The sequence below is a fragment of the Engystomops pustulosus genome, chromosome 1 (assembly GCF_040894005.1).
Source record: "Engystomops pustulosus chromosome 1, aEngPut4.maternal, whole genome shotgun sequence".
NCBI classification, from domain to species: domain Eukaryota; kingdom Metazoa; phylum Chordata; class Amphibia; order Anura; family Leptodactylidae; genus Engystomops; species Engystomops pustulosus.
In genome coordinates this window covers 37857512-37873258 of record NC_092411.1, presented here as the reverse complement: position 1 = coordinate 37873258, position 15747 = coordinate 37857512, and the positions used below count along the sequence as shown (strand labels likewise).

General features: G+C 43.2%; 1 protein-coding gene across 1 annotated transcript; it reads left to right on the top strand.

The window, feature by feature from the left end:
* The first annotated feature begins 368 nt into the window (after positions 1-368).
* Positions 369-3949, top strand: LOC140119438 (uncharacterized). Its single transcript, XM_072138467.1, has 2 exons — positions 369-1773; positions 2593-3949. Exons 1-2 carry the CDS (start codon positions 813-815, stop codon positions 3678-3680), a joined length of 2049 nt encoding a protein of 682 aa, XP_071994568.1. The 5' UTR covers positions 369-812; the 3' UTR covers positions 3681-3949.
* Positions 3950-15747: the final 11798 nt, after the last annotated feature.

Sequence of the window (15747 nt, the reverse complement as noted above, 5' to 3'; positions counted from 1 at the left end):
TAAAAGACTTAGTGTTATCAGAATGGAAGGAGCCAGAAAAAAGAATTTCTATCCCCAAAGAATTCCGAAATAGATTACAATTTGAGGACAATACTTTATGGGAGGAAATACCTAAAGTCGACATTCAAGTGGCTAAAGTAGTAAAAAAGACGGATCTCCCATTTGAAGATAGTGCCCAATTAAAAGACCCCCTTGACCGTAAATCTGATGCCTTACTTAAAAGGGCTTGGGAGACGTCTTCTTTAAATATTAAAACCAACATTGCCTCCACTTCTGTCGCCAGGACTTTATATTTTTGGTTGTCAGAATTGGAATCACACCTGGTAAATAAAACCTCTAGGGATTCCATTATAGAATCTTTACCCCTCCTCAAATCTGCCACAGCCTTTTTAGCAGATGCTTCTGCTGAAGCTTTAAGGTTTTCGGCCAAAGAGGCGGCCTTGACCAATTCTGTCCGGAGATCTCTCTGGCTAAAACAGTGGGGTGGGGATACGAAATCTAAGTCTATGCTCTGCGGTATCCCATTCCAAGGTGAATTTTTGTTTGGCAGCGAATTAGACTCTATACTAGAAAATGCTGCAGACAGAAAAAAGGGGTTTCCGATTAATAGAATTCCCCCTAAAAAACCTCCCTTTCCCTTTCCCTTTCGTTCCTCCAGGGAAGAGAAACCTCCCTTTAGGGGCAAAGGAAAGACAGGTAGATGGAGCTACACAAAAGGAGGCGCAGGTCGAGGGTTTTTCTCTAACCCCGACCACAAGCAGAGGAAACAATGACGTACAGGTGGGGGGGAGACTTTCCCATTTCAGGCCCGAATGGGAAAAAATCTGCCAAAACCCTTGGATTCTCCAGACCATCCAGTCAGGTTACAGGGTAGAATTTCTCCATATTCCCCCACAACATTTTCAGAACCCAAATCTGCCAGAAAGTCAAACTCTCCATCTCTGGACCAACATCCAACAATTGCTTCGGATGGATGTGATTGTTCCAGTCCAGGAGATAGAAAAAGGGGAAGGATTTTATTCCCCTCTCTTTTTGATAAAAAAACCCAATGGGTCTTACCGTCTAATTATAAATCTAAAAAAACTAAACAAATTTATAAAGTACAAACACTTCAAGATGGAGTCGATAAAGTCAGCGACCCCCTTGATAGGAAAAAATTATTTTCTTTGTACGATCGATCTAAAAGACGCGTACTATCACGTCCCTATTTGCCAGGATCACCAAAAATACCTAAGATTCACAGTTCGTTCCCCGGGGGGAAAAATACTTCATTTTCAGTTCAAAGCCCTACCATTCGGGATCTCTTCGGCACCCCGTATTTTTACAAAAATTATGGCAGAGGTAGTGGCCCACCTAAGATTGAAGGGCATAATTATAGTTCCTTACCTAGACGACCTTCTTCTAGTTGCAAAGACCAAATCAGACCTAAAGACCCACCTTCAGTTAGTCATAGGTCTCCTCCAGGACTTAGGTTGGGTCATAAACAGGAAAAAATCAGATTTAAAACCAGAGATGGTGAAAAAATTTCTAGGGGTAAAACTAGATTCCGTGAAGCAGAGTTCTTTCCTACCGTTAGAAAAGATCCAAAAAATAAAGGAAAACATAAGTCTCTTCCAGAGGAAAGAGTCGTGCAGCATTCGAGCAGCTCTGAGTCTTCTGGGCCTTCTGACGTCCTGTATCCAGTGCGTGTCTTGGGCTCAAAACCACACAAGGACTATGCAGGCTTGGACTATCCGGGTGTGGGACAAAAACCCTCTACATCTAGACCACAAGGTAAAGATTCCCCTTTTAGTCAAACATTCACTTTCCTGGTGGAAGAATCCCATAAACTTAAAGAAGGGAGTTTGGTGGAATCCAAACCCAATCTTAACAATTCAAACAGACGCAAGCCTGTCAGGTTGGGGGGCTGCGTTGGCAGGCCACTATTTTCAGGGTCAGTGGGACAGCCAGACTTGTTCTAGGTCCTCAAACTTTCGGGAGTTAAAGGCAGTCCTAGAAACATTCAAAAAGGGCCACTTGCATATAAAAAATCAACACATAAGAATCCTCTCTGATAACACTACTACAGTAGCTTATTTGCGCAGGCAAGGGGGCACAAAGTCTAAATCTTTGTCTGAGTTATCACATCAAATTTTTAGGTGGGCAGAAACACACTTTCTATCCCTCTCAGCTATCCATCTCAAAGGTACAGAAAATATAGAAGCAGACTTCTTAAGCCGGGTTACATTAGATCCTCATGAATGGTCTTTAAACCCACAAACTTTCGGGGAAATCTGTCAGATCTGGGGGACCCCAACCTTAGATCTTTTCGCAACCTATCTAAATAATAAATCCCCTAAATACTTTTCTTTAGATCATAGGGGCTCTCCTACGGGGTTAGATGCCTTCAGTCATACATGGGGGTCGGGGTTAGTCTATGCCTTCCCTCCCATACCTCTAATTCCCAAAATCTTGCAGAAACTAAGATCAGAACGGGCATTATTAATCCTTATTGCTCCATTCTGGCCAAAAAGAAGTTGGTTCCCGGTTATTCAGGAACTAGCTATAGATAATCCTGTTCATCTTCCTTATCGTCAGGATCTTCTTCTACAGGGTCCACTGTTTCATCAGGACGTGCGACATCTAAAGCTTACGGCCTGGATCCTGAGAGGGCATACCTAATGACCAAAGGCCTTTCTACCGGAGTGATCGACACTATTCAAGCAAGCAGGAAACCAGTGACTAACGCTATTTATGCCAAGATCTGGAAAAAATTCTGTACTTGGTGTGGGGATTATCCTCCTTCTCCAGAAAATCCAAACTTAGGCCAAATTTTAGATTTCTTACAGGCTGGGTTTTCTCTAGGTCTTAAACCAAGCACCCTTAAGGTCCAGATTTCGGCTTTAAGTATATATTTTGACCTTCCCTTAGCAGATCACAGATGGATCAGGAGATTCATTAAGGGCTGTTCCCGTATTAAACCACGTATACACAACCCAGTCCCTTCTTGGGATCTCTCTCTGGTCCTGAATATTCTCACAGAGCCCCCCTTTGAGCCTCTGGATTCTGCAAACATAAAAATCCTCACATTTAAAACTATCTTCCTGATAGCAATTACCACAGCACGCAGATTGGGTGAAATCCAGGCCCTCTCTCGCAGAGAACCCTTTTTAAATATCTTAGATGACAAAATAATTCTCAAACTAGATCCCCTCTTCCTCCCTAAAGTTGTGTCTGAATTCCACCGTAAACAGGAAATTATTCTTCCCTCCTTCTGTGCTAATCCTAAATCTGAACGGGAAAGGAAGTGGCAAACCTTAGATGTTAGGAGATGTGTTCTCTTTTACTTAGAAGCAACAAAAGAGTGGTGTAAAGATTCCAGTTTACTAGTTAACTTTGGGGGAAAGAATAGAGGGTTGAAAGCCTCAAAGGCAACCTTAGCCAGATGGATAAAATCCACTATATCTCTCTGCTACAAGACCACAAACACTTCCCTTCCGGGGGATATTAAAGCCCATTCCACTAGGGCCATGGCGACATCCTGGGCCGAAAAAAGGGGTGCATCTCTGGACCAAATATGCCGAGCAGCAACGTGGTCAAGTTCCTCGACATTTGCAAAGCACTATCGGTTGGATATTGCCTCCCAGGAGGACCTGGCATTCGGCAGGAAAATCCTGCAGGCGGTAGTCCCTCCCAAATAATGGGGTAATCTGGTAAGTCTCCAGGTGGGGGCCGTCATGGAACGTGGTGGAAATATGGAATTAGACTTACCGGTAATTCGGTTTCCACTAGTGACCATGACGGCCCCCCATTATTTCCCTCCCTTTCTTCCTTCTTGGAGATGGTTCTATGTGAAATTCCTTGCACTTGCATCCTTCCGGGTGGTACTTTGGTAGACACTGGTGTTGGGTGCTAGGGAGGAGCTTTTAATCTCTTGCGCTTCCTGTCCCTACAGGATATAGGAGCATCCTCCAGGTGGGGGCCGTCATGGTCACTAGTGGAAACCGAATTACCGGTAAGTCTAATTCCATATTTTAGTTACCCGTGGCAACCAATCACAACTCCCTTTTAAAATATTCATGAGCACTGATACAATGAAAGCTGAGCTGTGAGTGGTTGCCATGGGTCACTAAGAATATTCTGACTTTTAGACAGCTTGATAAATCTGCCCCATTACCTTCAGTGGAATATGTCTTTACCATCTATTTTATTTTCCTTCTCATTTCAAAATCCTCGCAAGTTTTATCTGCTGTGGGTTTCATCAGAATAAATATCAGGATTAAAAATCACAGGAAAAACGATTTAATATTGACTTTTATCTTTAACCACAATGAAAATTCCATTAGACTTGTTTCAATTAGATTCATTAAAAAAAACTAAACTTAAATTATATTTCATTTTTTATATTTAGTTTTATAGTGTTTTGAGATTGTGTGATTGTGTGTTTATACCCTTTATACATGAGAAGAGAATGGCTTTCTGCGAGGAAAATTAATTGGGTTTACCATAAATTTTTTTTTTTACATTTGCTTCTAGGAGAAGCAGCAAACCAACCTTTAACCCCTTAAGGACGGAGGGTTTTTCGCCTCATTTCTCGCTCTCCAACTTCAAAAATCCATAACTTTTTCATTTTTCCGTGTACAGACCTGTGTGAGAGCTTATTTTGTGCGTAACAAATTTTACTTTCCCGTAATGTTATTTATTTTAACATGCCATGTACTGCAAAGCTGAAAAAAAATTCCAAATGTGGAAAAATTGAAAAAAAACCGCACGTGCGTCACGTTCTTGTGGGCTCAGTTTTTACGACTTTCACTCTTCACTCCAAATAACACGCCTACTTTATTCTTTGGTTCGGTGCGATCGCGGTGATACCAAATTTATACAGGTTTTATTGTGTTTTAATACATTTTCAAAAATTAAACGAATGTGTACAAAAAAGAAAAAAATTTTTTTGCCATCTTCTGACGCTAATAACTTTTTCATACTTTGGCGCACGGAGATGTGTGAGGGGTCATTTTTTGCGAAATGAGGCGACGTTTTCATTGCTACCATTTTGAGGTCTGTGCGACATTTTGATCATTTTTTATTTCATTTTTTATGTTATGTAAAAAGGTGTAAAAGTCGCATTTCGGACATTTGGGCGCCATTTCCCGCCTCGGAGGTCACCGCCGGCCGTAACCGTTTTTATATTTTGATAGATCGGGCATTTTGGGACGCGGCGATACCTAATATGTCTGTGATTTTTACTGTTTGTTATGTTTTATATCCGTTCTAGGGAAAGGGGGGTGATTTGAACTTTTAATATTTTATTAATTTTTTTTATTTTTTAAACTTTTTTTTTTCTTTTTTTTTTTCACTATCTTTTAGACCATCTAGGGTACATTAACCCTAGATAGTCAGATCGCTGCTACCATATACTGCAATACTTCTGTATTGCAATATATGGCATTTTTGCAGCACATTCATTACAATGAGCCACTGGCTCATTGTAACGAATATGCAGCTGCCAGATAGCCTCGTGTCAAAAGAAGACACGAGGCTACCATGGCAACTGATCGCCGCCCCCCGATGACGTTCGGGGGCGTGGCGATCGAAAAAAAGATGGCGGCGCCCACGCGCCGCCGTCTTTTAAACGCCGCCGGCGACTTTGCCGGCGGCGTTTAGGGGGTTAATAGCCGCGATCGGTGCAAGCACCGACCGCGGTTATTAGCGGTGGGGGTTTTGTGCAAAATGCAAAAACCCCCACCTTTGTATGAAGAGGACTCAGCCCGTGAGCCCTCTTCATACATCCCTTATACCTCTGCGCCGTAGAGCTACGGCGCAGAGCGTTAAGGGGTTAAAGATTCTGTGATATCTGCTTAGGTTTTAGTTGCCACCATTGCCAACATTGTGATCTGAAACTATTTGATCAGTGGGGCACATTTACTTACCCGGTACTGTCGCGATCCCGCGGTGCGTTGTCCGACGAGGAGTCGGGTCTGCCGCGATTCACTATGCCCGTGCGCCCGAGTTCCTGCATCCATCGCTTCTGAGCCGAGGTCCACCGGAGTTCACCCGCTTCTTCCTGGTGCTTGTGAGTGCGTGTCTTGCGACACAATTCCTTTTTTAAAATCTGTGGTTTGTTCGAATCTGTCGGGTTGTCCGATGGCCACGCCCCCTGATTTCTGTCACGTGCAAGCTGGCGCCGATGCGGCAAAATCCGATCGCGTGCGCCAAAAACCCGGGCCAATTCGCCGCAAAATATTCCTGAAACCGATGGAATCGTGGTCCCTCGGACCCTTAGTAAATGAGCCCCATTATCTTAACTCAGTATCTGGCACAGGAACTTCAAACCGAAATTGGTATCAGTAAAATGGTTTCATTTGCTCGATCCCTCTGCCAGCAAACTTTCACTGTTATTACCTGGGTCCTGCTGTAAGAAATGAAATTATTGTAATCAAAGGAATGTATTGCTTCTCTCCTTGCTCCTTCTTCCAAACCCTGCAAATGAAGAGGTGATAATAAGTGAATTGATGGGTTCACTGTGGAATGGCTGCAGAATTGGCTAGTTTCTAGTTTCTGTGGTTTTAGGACATGTTTTTGCCTTGAAAAGATTGAATAAAATGGAATAAAATTACATGCTGCTGATATTGTTTGTGCAGCTTATGGTTGGGATTTGTATAAGTACATGATTTGTACATGATAAAAGATTGAAATTCTGAAACTCCAAATGACTATGATATTGCGCTATGGCCTTTATTGTCACAGGATTCTAAGTGTGAAATTCAGTCACAGCTCCAGCTGCCACACATGTGTCCCATGTCATTTGGCAACTTGGATCTGGCTTCAGAAGGCAGTGACTCAAAATGTGAAGAGCCAAAATTGGCTCGGTAACAGAACTGCATGAATATTTTTAGCACTGACATTGGCTCTGGATGTCTAAAAATGACATAAAACTACTTACACAATGGGAACATAAGATCCAATGTCAATAAATTCTGATGTTTATGTAACCTGAAGCAACCATGTCCAATGGACAATCATTGCTTCCACTATAATTAGAATCTTATTATCGGAAATTAGACTTTTGACACCAGTTACGGCTGACTGAACAAAGCTGTGTTTAGCCAGTCACATTTCAACCTGTCACATTTTTTATTAATGCTGTTTTGGTAAAGAATCATATTTCCAATGAAAGTTATGTTGTTCCGTTCCTTTGTTTAAGTATCAACTAATTTAGGGTTTATTATCCTTTCGCAATATAATGCTGTCCAATTAGTGTTGGACGCCCCCCACTTGACTAACGACGATATAATTCTAGATTAAATAAAAAGCAACAGTACAACATGCAGCCATTAGTAAAGATGATTCCAAATTTTCGGGCTGGTGTCTGGTTCTGGGGAATATAATGGGGTAGTACAGTCAGTCCCCGGGTTACATACAAGATAGGTTCTACAGGTTTGTTGAAAGATTAATTTGTATGTAAGTCAGAACAGGTATATTTTGTAATTGTTACTCCAGACAAAGTATTTTTTGGTCTCTGTGACAATTTGATTTAGAAAATTTTGGGTTAACAGGGGGACAAGGATTAACAATAAAGCTTCATTGCATCCTGGGTCTAAAGTACAGGAAATTACCAGCATCCAGAAGGCTTCACCAAAGGTCACAGGGGGAACAGAGGTCCATTTGTAACCAGAGGTCGTCTGTAAGTCAGGTGTTGTTAAGTAAGGTACTGCCTGTATTGTTATATCTCATATAACGTCTATGTGCCCCACACCATTTATGTAGCCCTCTCCCTTTTTACCTTGATGTAATGGAATGTATCAAAAAGATCTCTTGAAGGATCAGTATGAAGATACAAGACAACGGGTACTTGTTTATTAGTTTAAGTGTTACCTTAATTATTGTTATAGATTATATAATTTTTAATGTAAGCATGACATGAGAACATACATAGTAATCTAGGAATATATAAACAGCACTGTACGCTAATAAACTAGCAAGATTGATGATGTTTTCTTTGAAGGCAATCAAAGTCACCATGTACAGTGCTTACCTACTTGTCAACATGTAACAAGATGAGTGTATAACCTGGAAGTTATGAATACAGGCGGTCCCCTACTTAAGAACACCAACTTACAGACGACCCATAGTTACAAACGGACCTCCGGATTTAGGTAATTGAGTGTACTTTATCCTTAGGCTACAATAAACAGTTGTAATAGTTATCTAAGGTGTCTGTAAAAAAGCTTTATTGTTAATTCTGGTTCTTATGGCAATCAAACATTTTTAAAATCCAATTGTCACAGAGACCAAAAAAAATATGTCTGGAGTTACAATTATAAACTATACAGTTCTGACTTACATACAAATTCAACTTAAGAACAAGCCTACAGAACCTATCTTGTATGTAACCTGAGGACTGCCTGTATCTGTACTCTCATGTATATATGGAAAACTAATAAAAATTTGTTTTTTTAAAAAAAAAAGATAATACTATATTCCAATATTAACAAGGGATGCCACCACTTGTATCAAACATTATGCAATATATGCAAAAACTTCTCAATATTTATTTTTATTTGTTAGGAGATTGAACAGATGAGAGAAATTTTAGCTTCTAAGACATTTGGAAATCAAATTACTACTCTTGTGAAATTCACTGAAAACCCCTTTAAAGGTGTTGGGCACCAATGCAAAAGTTTAACCTGGATGAGTACAAGACCTCATATTGTACTTACCCTGGTAAAGTTTCCTGGTAGTTCACGGGAGCCGTGAACTCGGGACTTCCTGTAAGGGCACATTCACATGGCCGTCTGCGGGGACGTATATGCGGCCGCAAATTTGCGGCTGCATGTACGTCCCCATAGACGGCAATAGCAGCGCGGCGCAGATACGGTGCCACACATGTGTGGCACCGATCCGGCCCGCACACCGCAAAAAGATAGAGCATGCTCTATCTTTTGGCGTGTGTGCGGCCGTGCGCCGCTATTCTCTATGGAGGGAGGAGGGGTCACCCCCTCCTCACCTCAAGCACAAGGCGGTATGCTTGTACCGCGTGTGAATGTACCCTAAGGGGCTTCGGTCATTCCTGTATGCACACCCCCTCTGTGATAACCACTCACATAGCAATGATAGAAGGGAGGGTGAAGTGCATAGCCCCTTGGTGATTTTACTTATCATGGTAAATTTTCTCAATAGTGGGAAAGATCTTGTCTCATCTGAGAAGATAGCTCTAAAGTTTGATGTCACCTTGTAAGTAAAGGTTTCCACTTGTGTCTTTTTGTTGTGCCTTAAAGGGAGACCATTCCACCTACATGGTCCACTAGAAAAAGGGGCACTTTATCCTAAATTCTTCACATCTTTTTGCTCTGCACAGTTCATACGACATTTACATTTGTGACTGTACCTTTCTATGTGGACTTTGTTCAGCAGCATTAGGCTGCATTTTAACTTTTTATTAAAGATTTTTTATAGAACATTGGCAGAATTACTGTTTAACTTCTTCGTCCACTTTACACAATGGATGTCAAGTATATTGTTCTATTTACTGCCTGCCTCTGCCTTATGCTAACAGAACAGCAATGTGTACATACTGCAATTTATATTTCAGAGTTTAAAAGAACACGTGGGGGCATTTATCAATCTGGGTGCAGGGTGGCAGGTAGTGCTATAATTTTTTGTGTGATTTAAGTTTATGACTCAAGGGATCAATGATTTTGTGCACAAACAAAAAGGTTAAGAACTGTCTCCCCATTCATGAAGGCGAAATAGAACTCCCTGGACCAGCGTTTAGCTGTTCCTTTTTTGCGGCCAAAAATATAAAATTGCCATAAAAGTGTCGGATTCAAAAGCAGAGCCACAATTTTGCGCCCAAAAGCAGAACACGTTGTGAGTAGCGGAGAATCACCAAAATTGTAGTGGTGACACTTCATACATAAGGCGCAAGTGGCGCAGCAAGGCAGAAAGTTTGAAAATCGATAAGAGTCCAAGGACTGTAAAAACATGCAAATGAGCCTCAGGGGCTCATGTGTACAGATCACAAATTCCCCTTCTAGCTCCATCGGCTGTTAATTATTCACACCTTATTTCGGTGTATATTCCCACCGCTTACTTTCCCCGGAGAGTTGATGACAGTACACAGGAGCCGCAGAGGCTCATCTGCATATGTTTGAAAGTCTGTTTTCACGCAAAATGGCTAATAACAGCTAAATGAAGAACAGATCATGTTCAAGGGGGCACACGCCAGCGTGTAAGTATGTTTGGGTTAAAACCACTAAATCCATATGGTTGATTTCTTTTAAAGGAAATCTTCCATTTGTTTTTATGCATAGTGAATCGAACATACTTTGAGAATGCTGTAGCCACACTGATGAGGAAACCAGCGCAGCATAGAGGCAGAAACGTGATCGATCCGGATGGTGATTAATTATACTAGTGTCTTATAGCGGCACTGGTACCCCGGGGCCCTGGCACTTGCCCAGGTTGGCCGGGTGCTGGCACCAGGCCTGAGTACATAAACACATTACTTCCACATACACAAGAGCTGCCTGAACTGTCCAGACAGTGGGAGATCCAAAGTCACCCAAAATTCCCTGTGCAGTATGAAATACAGGTCCACACGTGCGACCCAGTGCTATATTCATTTATGTGGAACTTCCAGGGTGGATGATCTGTTAGTAGAACCAGACGTTACATAGAAGTGAATGGAGCACATGAGCACTTCAGGGGATTTTCATTCCCCATTTGGGGGGGGGAGGGGTCTCTTTTATGTCAAAAAAACCTTTGTTGTCAGGTACACAGAATAGTATATATTATAGCCACCTGTGTAGATAAGATGACTACTAGGGCGCTGTCTAGTAACTCTGCTTTGGCAGCAGCCTTTTTGTTTTAGGCCCAGGGCTACAAACTAAGTCTTTGCTCTTGGTGAATATCTCATTCCTGGAAATTGCTGATATAGAGCGTGGGCGCATGATGAATGCTTTGCTTTCTACCTATATTTGACCTGGTGGGACCTGGAAAGGAACAAATAGACTCCACAATAGCTGCCGCTCTTTAATCCTAAGCAACTGTTACCATGCAAAATAAGAAACACTAGTGCTCGCGAGCAGCCGCCTGACACTTGTCTGCTTCTATATTTGTTCTTCATGATTTTTCACACTTTGCTTTTTTCCACCCTTTGACATTACATTGTGGTGTAAATTGTAGCCTCTCACGGTTTGTTACACCCAGACTAATCTCCCTTCCTTTATGAAACCAACCACATCCAGGTATATCTCTTCTCAGAAAGCAGAGTAGAAACCACAAGGCAACTGAGTCACTTCACCTGTATGGATGTACATGTGCTTGAGATTAACAGCCAGCAAGAACATATGACTGAATTGGGGTTTATTACTTTACTGTTAAAGGGGTTGTCCACTTTCAGAAAATATTTGATATGGTTTGTGTAAGGAAAAGTTATCCAATTTTCCAATATACTTTCTGTATCAATTCGTTATAGTTTCCTAGATCTCTGCTTGCCGTCCTGCTATAGAAAGCTTCTTTGTTTACTTCCAGTGGATAGAAATCTGCCCATGTGATGTGATGGCCACGCAGGTGCACGAGTCGCTATTATCACAGAAAGTAACAGAGATGTGTGATAATAACATCACGTGCACCTGCATCACATCACATGGACAGATTTCTATCTACTGGAAGTAAAAATAGAAGTTTTTATAGAAGGACAGCAAGCAGAGATCTAGAAAACCGCGATGAATTGATAGAGAAAGTATATTTGAAAATTCTATAACTTTTCCTTACACAAATCATATCAAATATTTGCTGAAAGTGGACAATCCCTCTAATAATGTAACATTATGTTTGCACTATTTGCTGTTGTCTGTTTTCACTTTCAGTGCAGACAGGTTCATGTGGACCCTCCACTCGTTGTGCAGGAAGAGGAGGTAGGACTAGATGTAGCAATGCTCTGCACCCTGAGTAAATAGTTCCTTTTAGTTGATAGTACATAAATGGGGGAATTCAGTTTTGACTTTCCTACCGAAAACTGTCTTAGCATAATTTTAAAAGTTGATTTTAGAAGGAAGGAGGCCATGGATAATAGATACAAGAAGATTGCCACAAATCACAGTGCCAGGATCTATAAGTAAGTGTCCCTGGTTTATCATGATGGATTTTAATGGAAGATTTCTGTTAAAGTGTATTTAATCCAAACACGAATGTGTACCTTTATAACTGTGACCACTACAGCGTTTCATTTCCCAGGGTGTTGGCTGCATCTGGCTCTCAGACACATCTTTAATAAATAGCGATGGCCGTTGTGTGTCTCTTAGACTGATCATTGGACACGGGCTGCGATGTTACCGCTGCTGTTACCCAGGTGCTATTGTGGCCACCATTGTCTAAGCCTGGGTCAAAGAGAAGAGCGTGGGAGCAATGTGGAGCTGGCTGCAGGGAGCGCTGGTAAGTGAATATTCTTTTTTGACTACCCATCTACTAGGGAGCATGTGCTGTGGCTACCTACATACTGGGGGGCATGTGCTATGGCTACCTATCTACTTGGGGGCATGTACTGTGGCTACCTACATAGTGGAAGACATGCACTATGGCTACCTATCTACTTGGGGGCATGTGCTGTGGCTACCTACATAGTGGGGGGCATGTACTATGGCTACCTATCTACTTGGGGGCATGTACTGTGGCTACCTACATAGTGGGGGGCATGTACTATGGCTACCTATCTACTTGGGGGCATGTGCTGTGGCTACCTATCTACTGGGAGTATGTGCTGTGGCTACCTATTTAGTGGGGGTATGTTCTGTGGCTACCTATTTACTGGGAGGCATGTGCTGTGCCCACCTTTCTCCTGTGAAGCATGTGCTGTGGCTACCTATCTACTGGGGGTATGTGCTGGTGCATGAGAGGTTCGAATTAATGTAGAGATTAATCTAATATCACTGGCAGGTCGAAGAGCACGGGAAGTGCGATAGACTGAGATGAGAGAAGAGAGGTAGGGAGGTGCAGCATTATGCAGAGCTTTGTGGATGAGGGTTAGTATTGACGGAAGGAGACGGGCAGCCAGTGCAGTGATTGGCACAAACTAGAGGCATCCGTGTGTCGTTTGGTCTGAAAGACGAGCCTGGCTGCTGCATTATGAATAGATTGTAGAGGAGAAAGTTTAGAGAGTGGAAGACTGATAAGTAGGGAGTTACAGTAGTCTAGTCGAGAGTGAATAAGTGCAACAATTAGCATTTTAGAAGTTTCAATTGTCAGAAATGGTTGGATTCTGGAGATGTTTCTGAGATGCATCCGGCAAGAGCGAGCAAGAGATTGAATATATGGTGAAAAGGAGAAGTCAGAGTCCAGCACAACCCCAAGACAGCGGGCATGCTGCCTCAGTGCTATAGTGATCCCACAGACCGAGATGGAGAGGTCAGGGGTGGTTTGGTTAGTAGATGGTGGAAAGACAAGAAGTTCAGTCTTAGAAAGATTAAGTTTCAAGAAGAGAGCGGACATGATGTTAGCGACAGCAGAGAGACAGTCACTAGTGTTCTGGAGTAAGGCAGGGGGGATGTTACGTGCAGAAGTATATAGCTGGGTGTCATCAGCATAAAGATGATACTGGAAACCAAATCTGCTGATGGTTTCTCCAGTGGGGGCAGTATAGAGGGAGAATAGAAGAGGACCTAGGACTGAGCCCTGAGGAACCCCGACACTGAGAGGAAGATGAGAAGAGAAAGATCCAGAAAACGAGACACTTTAAGTGCAGTCAGAGAGATAGGAAGAAAACCAAGAGAGTGCAGTGTCCTTTAGGCCAAAGCATCCTGAGAAGGAGCTGGTGGTCCACAGTATTAGACCAGAAGAATAAGGAACGAATAGTCAAATTTGGATTTAGCCGTAAGGAGATCATTAGAAACTTTAGTAAGACCAGTTTCAGTGGCGTGCATAGAGCGGAAACCTGATTGTAGAGGTCAAGGAGGGAGTAAGCTGAGAGATATCGGGTAAGTCGTGAATAGACCAGGCGTTTCAGGAGTTTGGAGATGAAAGGGAGATTAGAGACTGGTCTGTAGTTAGTAGCATTGGATGGGTCCAGGGATGGTTTCTTTAGTAATGAGGTAGCAACAGCATGCTTGAAAGAAGAGGGGACGAGACCTGAAGAAAGAGAGAGTTTAAAGATTTTAGTTAGGTGAGAAGTGACTGCTGGGGAGAGAGACTGTACCAGATGTGAGGGGATGGGGGTCACTGATGCAGGTAGTGGGTCAAGTAGAGGAGAGGAGCCTCTGTGACTGGCTCAAAGGAAGAGAGTGAACAAGGTGCGGTACCAGGGGAAAGGGGATTAGTGGGGCGAGTGGATTGAGAAATTATTTCCTTGCAAATGCAATCAATTTTATCCTTAAAGTAGGTGGCCAGATCTTCAGCCCCAAGGCCTGTGACCGGTGGCTGCACCTTTGGTGTTAGTAAGGAGTGAAGAGTATCAAAGAGCCTTTTGGGGTTGTTAGAGCGAGAGGATATTAGATGAGTAAAATAGACCTGTTTAGCGAGGTGAAGGGCAGAGTTATAGGTTTGTAGCATAAATTTGAAGTGTAGAAAGTCTGCAGATGTGCACAATTTTCTCCACAGAAGTTTAGCAATCCTGGAGCAATATTATAAACCAACCCGAGTATAAGCCGAGGTACCTATTTTTAACACAAAAAACTGGGGAAACCTTTTGACTCATGTAAAAACCGAGGGTGGGAAATGTAATGCACATGCCCCCCAGTATATAGCTAGCAACTCCCCCCCCCCCCCCAGTATATAGCCAGTCAGCCCATCCCACCCCAGTATACAGCTAATCGCTGCCCCCAGTAAATAGCCTGGCAGCCCCTGCCCCCAGAATATAGCCTGCCAGCCCCTGCCCCCCAGTATATAGCCAGCCCCTGCCCACCAGCATATAGCCTGCCACCACCTGACTCCCCAAAATAAAGTATGCCAGCCCCTGCCCCCCTAGTTTATAGCCTGCCAGCCCCTTCCCCCCAAATATATACCCTGCCAGCCCCTGCAGGATATAGCCAGCCCCACCTAGACATAGTCTGCTATGCTCTCAATAAGAAGCATGCCAGCCCTGTCCCTGAGTATACAGCCTACCAGACCCTGCCCCCCAGTATATGGTCTGCCAGCCCCTGCAGTTTATAGCCAGCCAGCCCCCCAGCATATAACCTTCCAGCCCCTGAACCCCCACGTATATAGCCTTCCAGCCCCTGCATTATATAGCCAGCCCATGCCCCCCCCCCCCCAGTATATAGACGACCACCCCTGCTCGGGGTATGCCAAGCCTATAAAAAAAATATAACACTGTACTCACCTTATCGACGCCCCCCACATGTCCTCTTCTTGTTTTGGGTGCTCCGGCTCCTCTTCGGGTCCCCGCACTTGGCCAGCACACACGCTGCCATAAGCTGCTTGCTGACTTCAACGTTTGTCTGCCAACGGCATCGCGCAAGGACCTGAAGAGGAGCCGGAGCACCCAAAGGTGTCTTCTTGTATTACAAAGGAAGCGCAATGGGGGAAATTTATCAAAGTGTCACACATAAGACTAGTGCAGTCTAAGACTAGACCAGTAAATGGCATGTAATAAGTAGGTGGCCTGTCCTGTCCCAGATTCTTCGTTCCGGCATAGGAGAGGAAAGAGATGCCTCCGGCCATTGTGTACCTGAGATTTTTCTCTTGACAAAGTTGTCATTCAAGGCCTTATCTTCCCACTAATATGTGATAATATGTTCTGGTTTGTAATTCCCCTGTCCATTTCCCCTGTTT

Coding starts and splice junctions, on each gene's coding strand:
- LOC140119438 (XM_072138467.1), top strand. CDS start 813: ATGGGAAAAAATCTGCCAAAACCCTTGGATTCTCCAGACCATCCAGTC. Junction 1,774..2,592: donor CTCTACATCTAGACCACAAG/GTAAAGATTCCC, acceptor CTTCTTCTACAG/GGTCCACTGTTTCATCAGGA.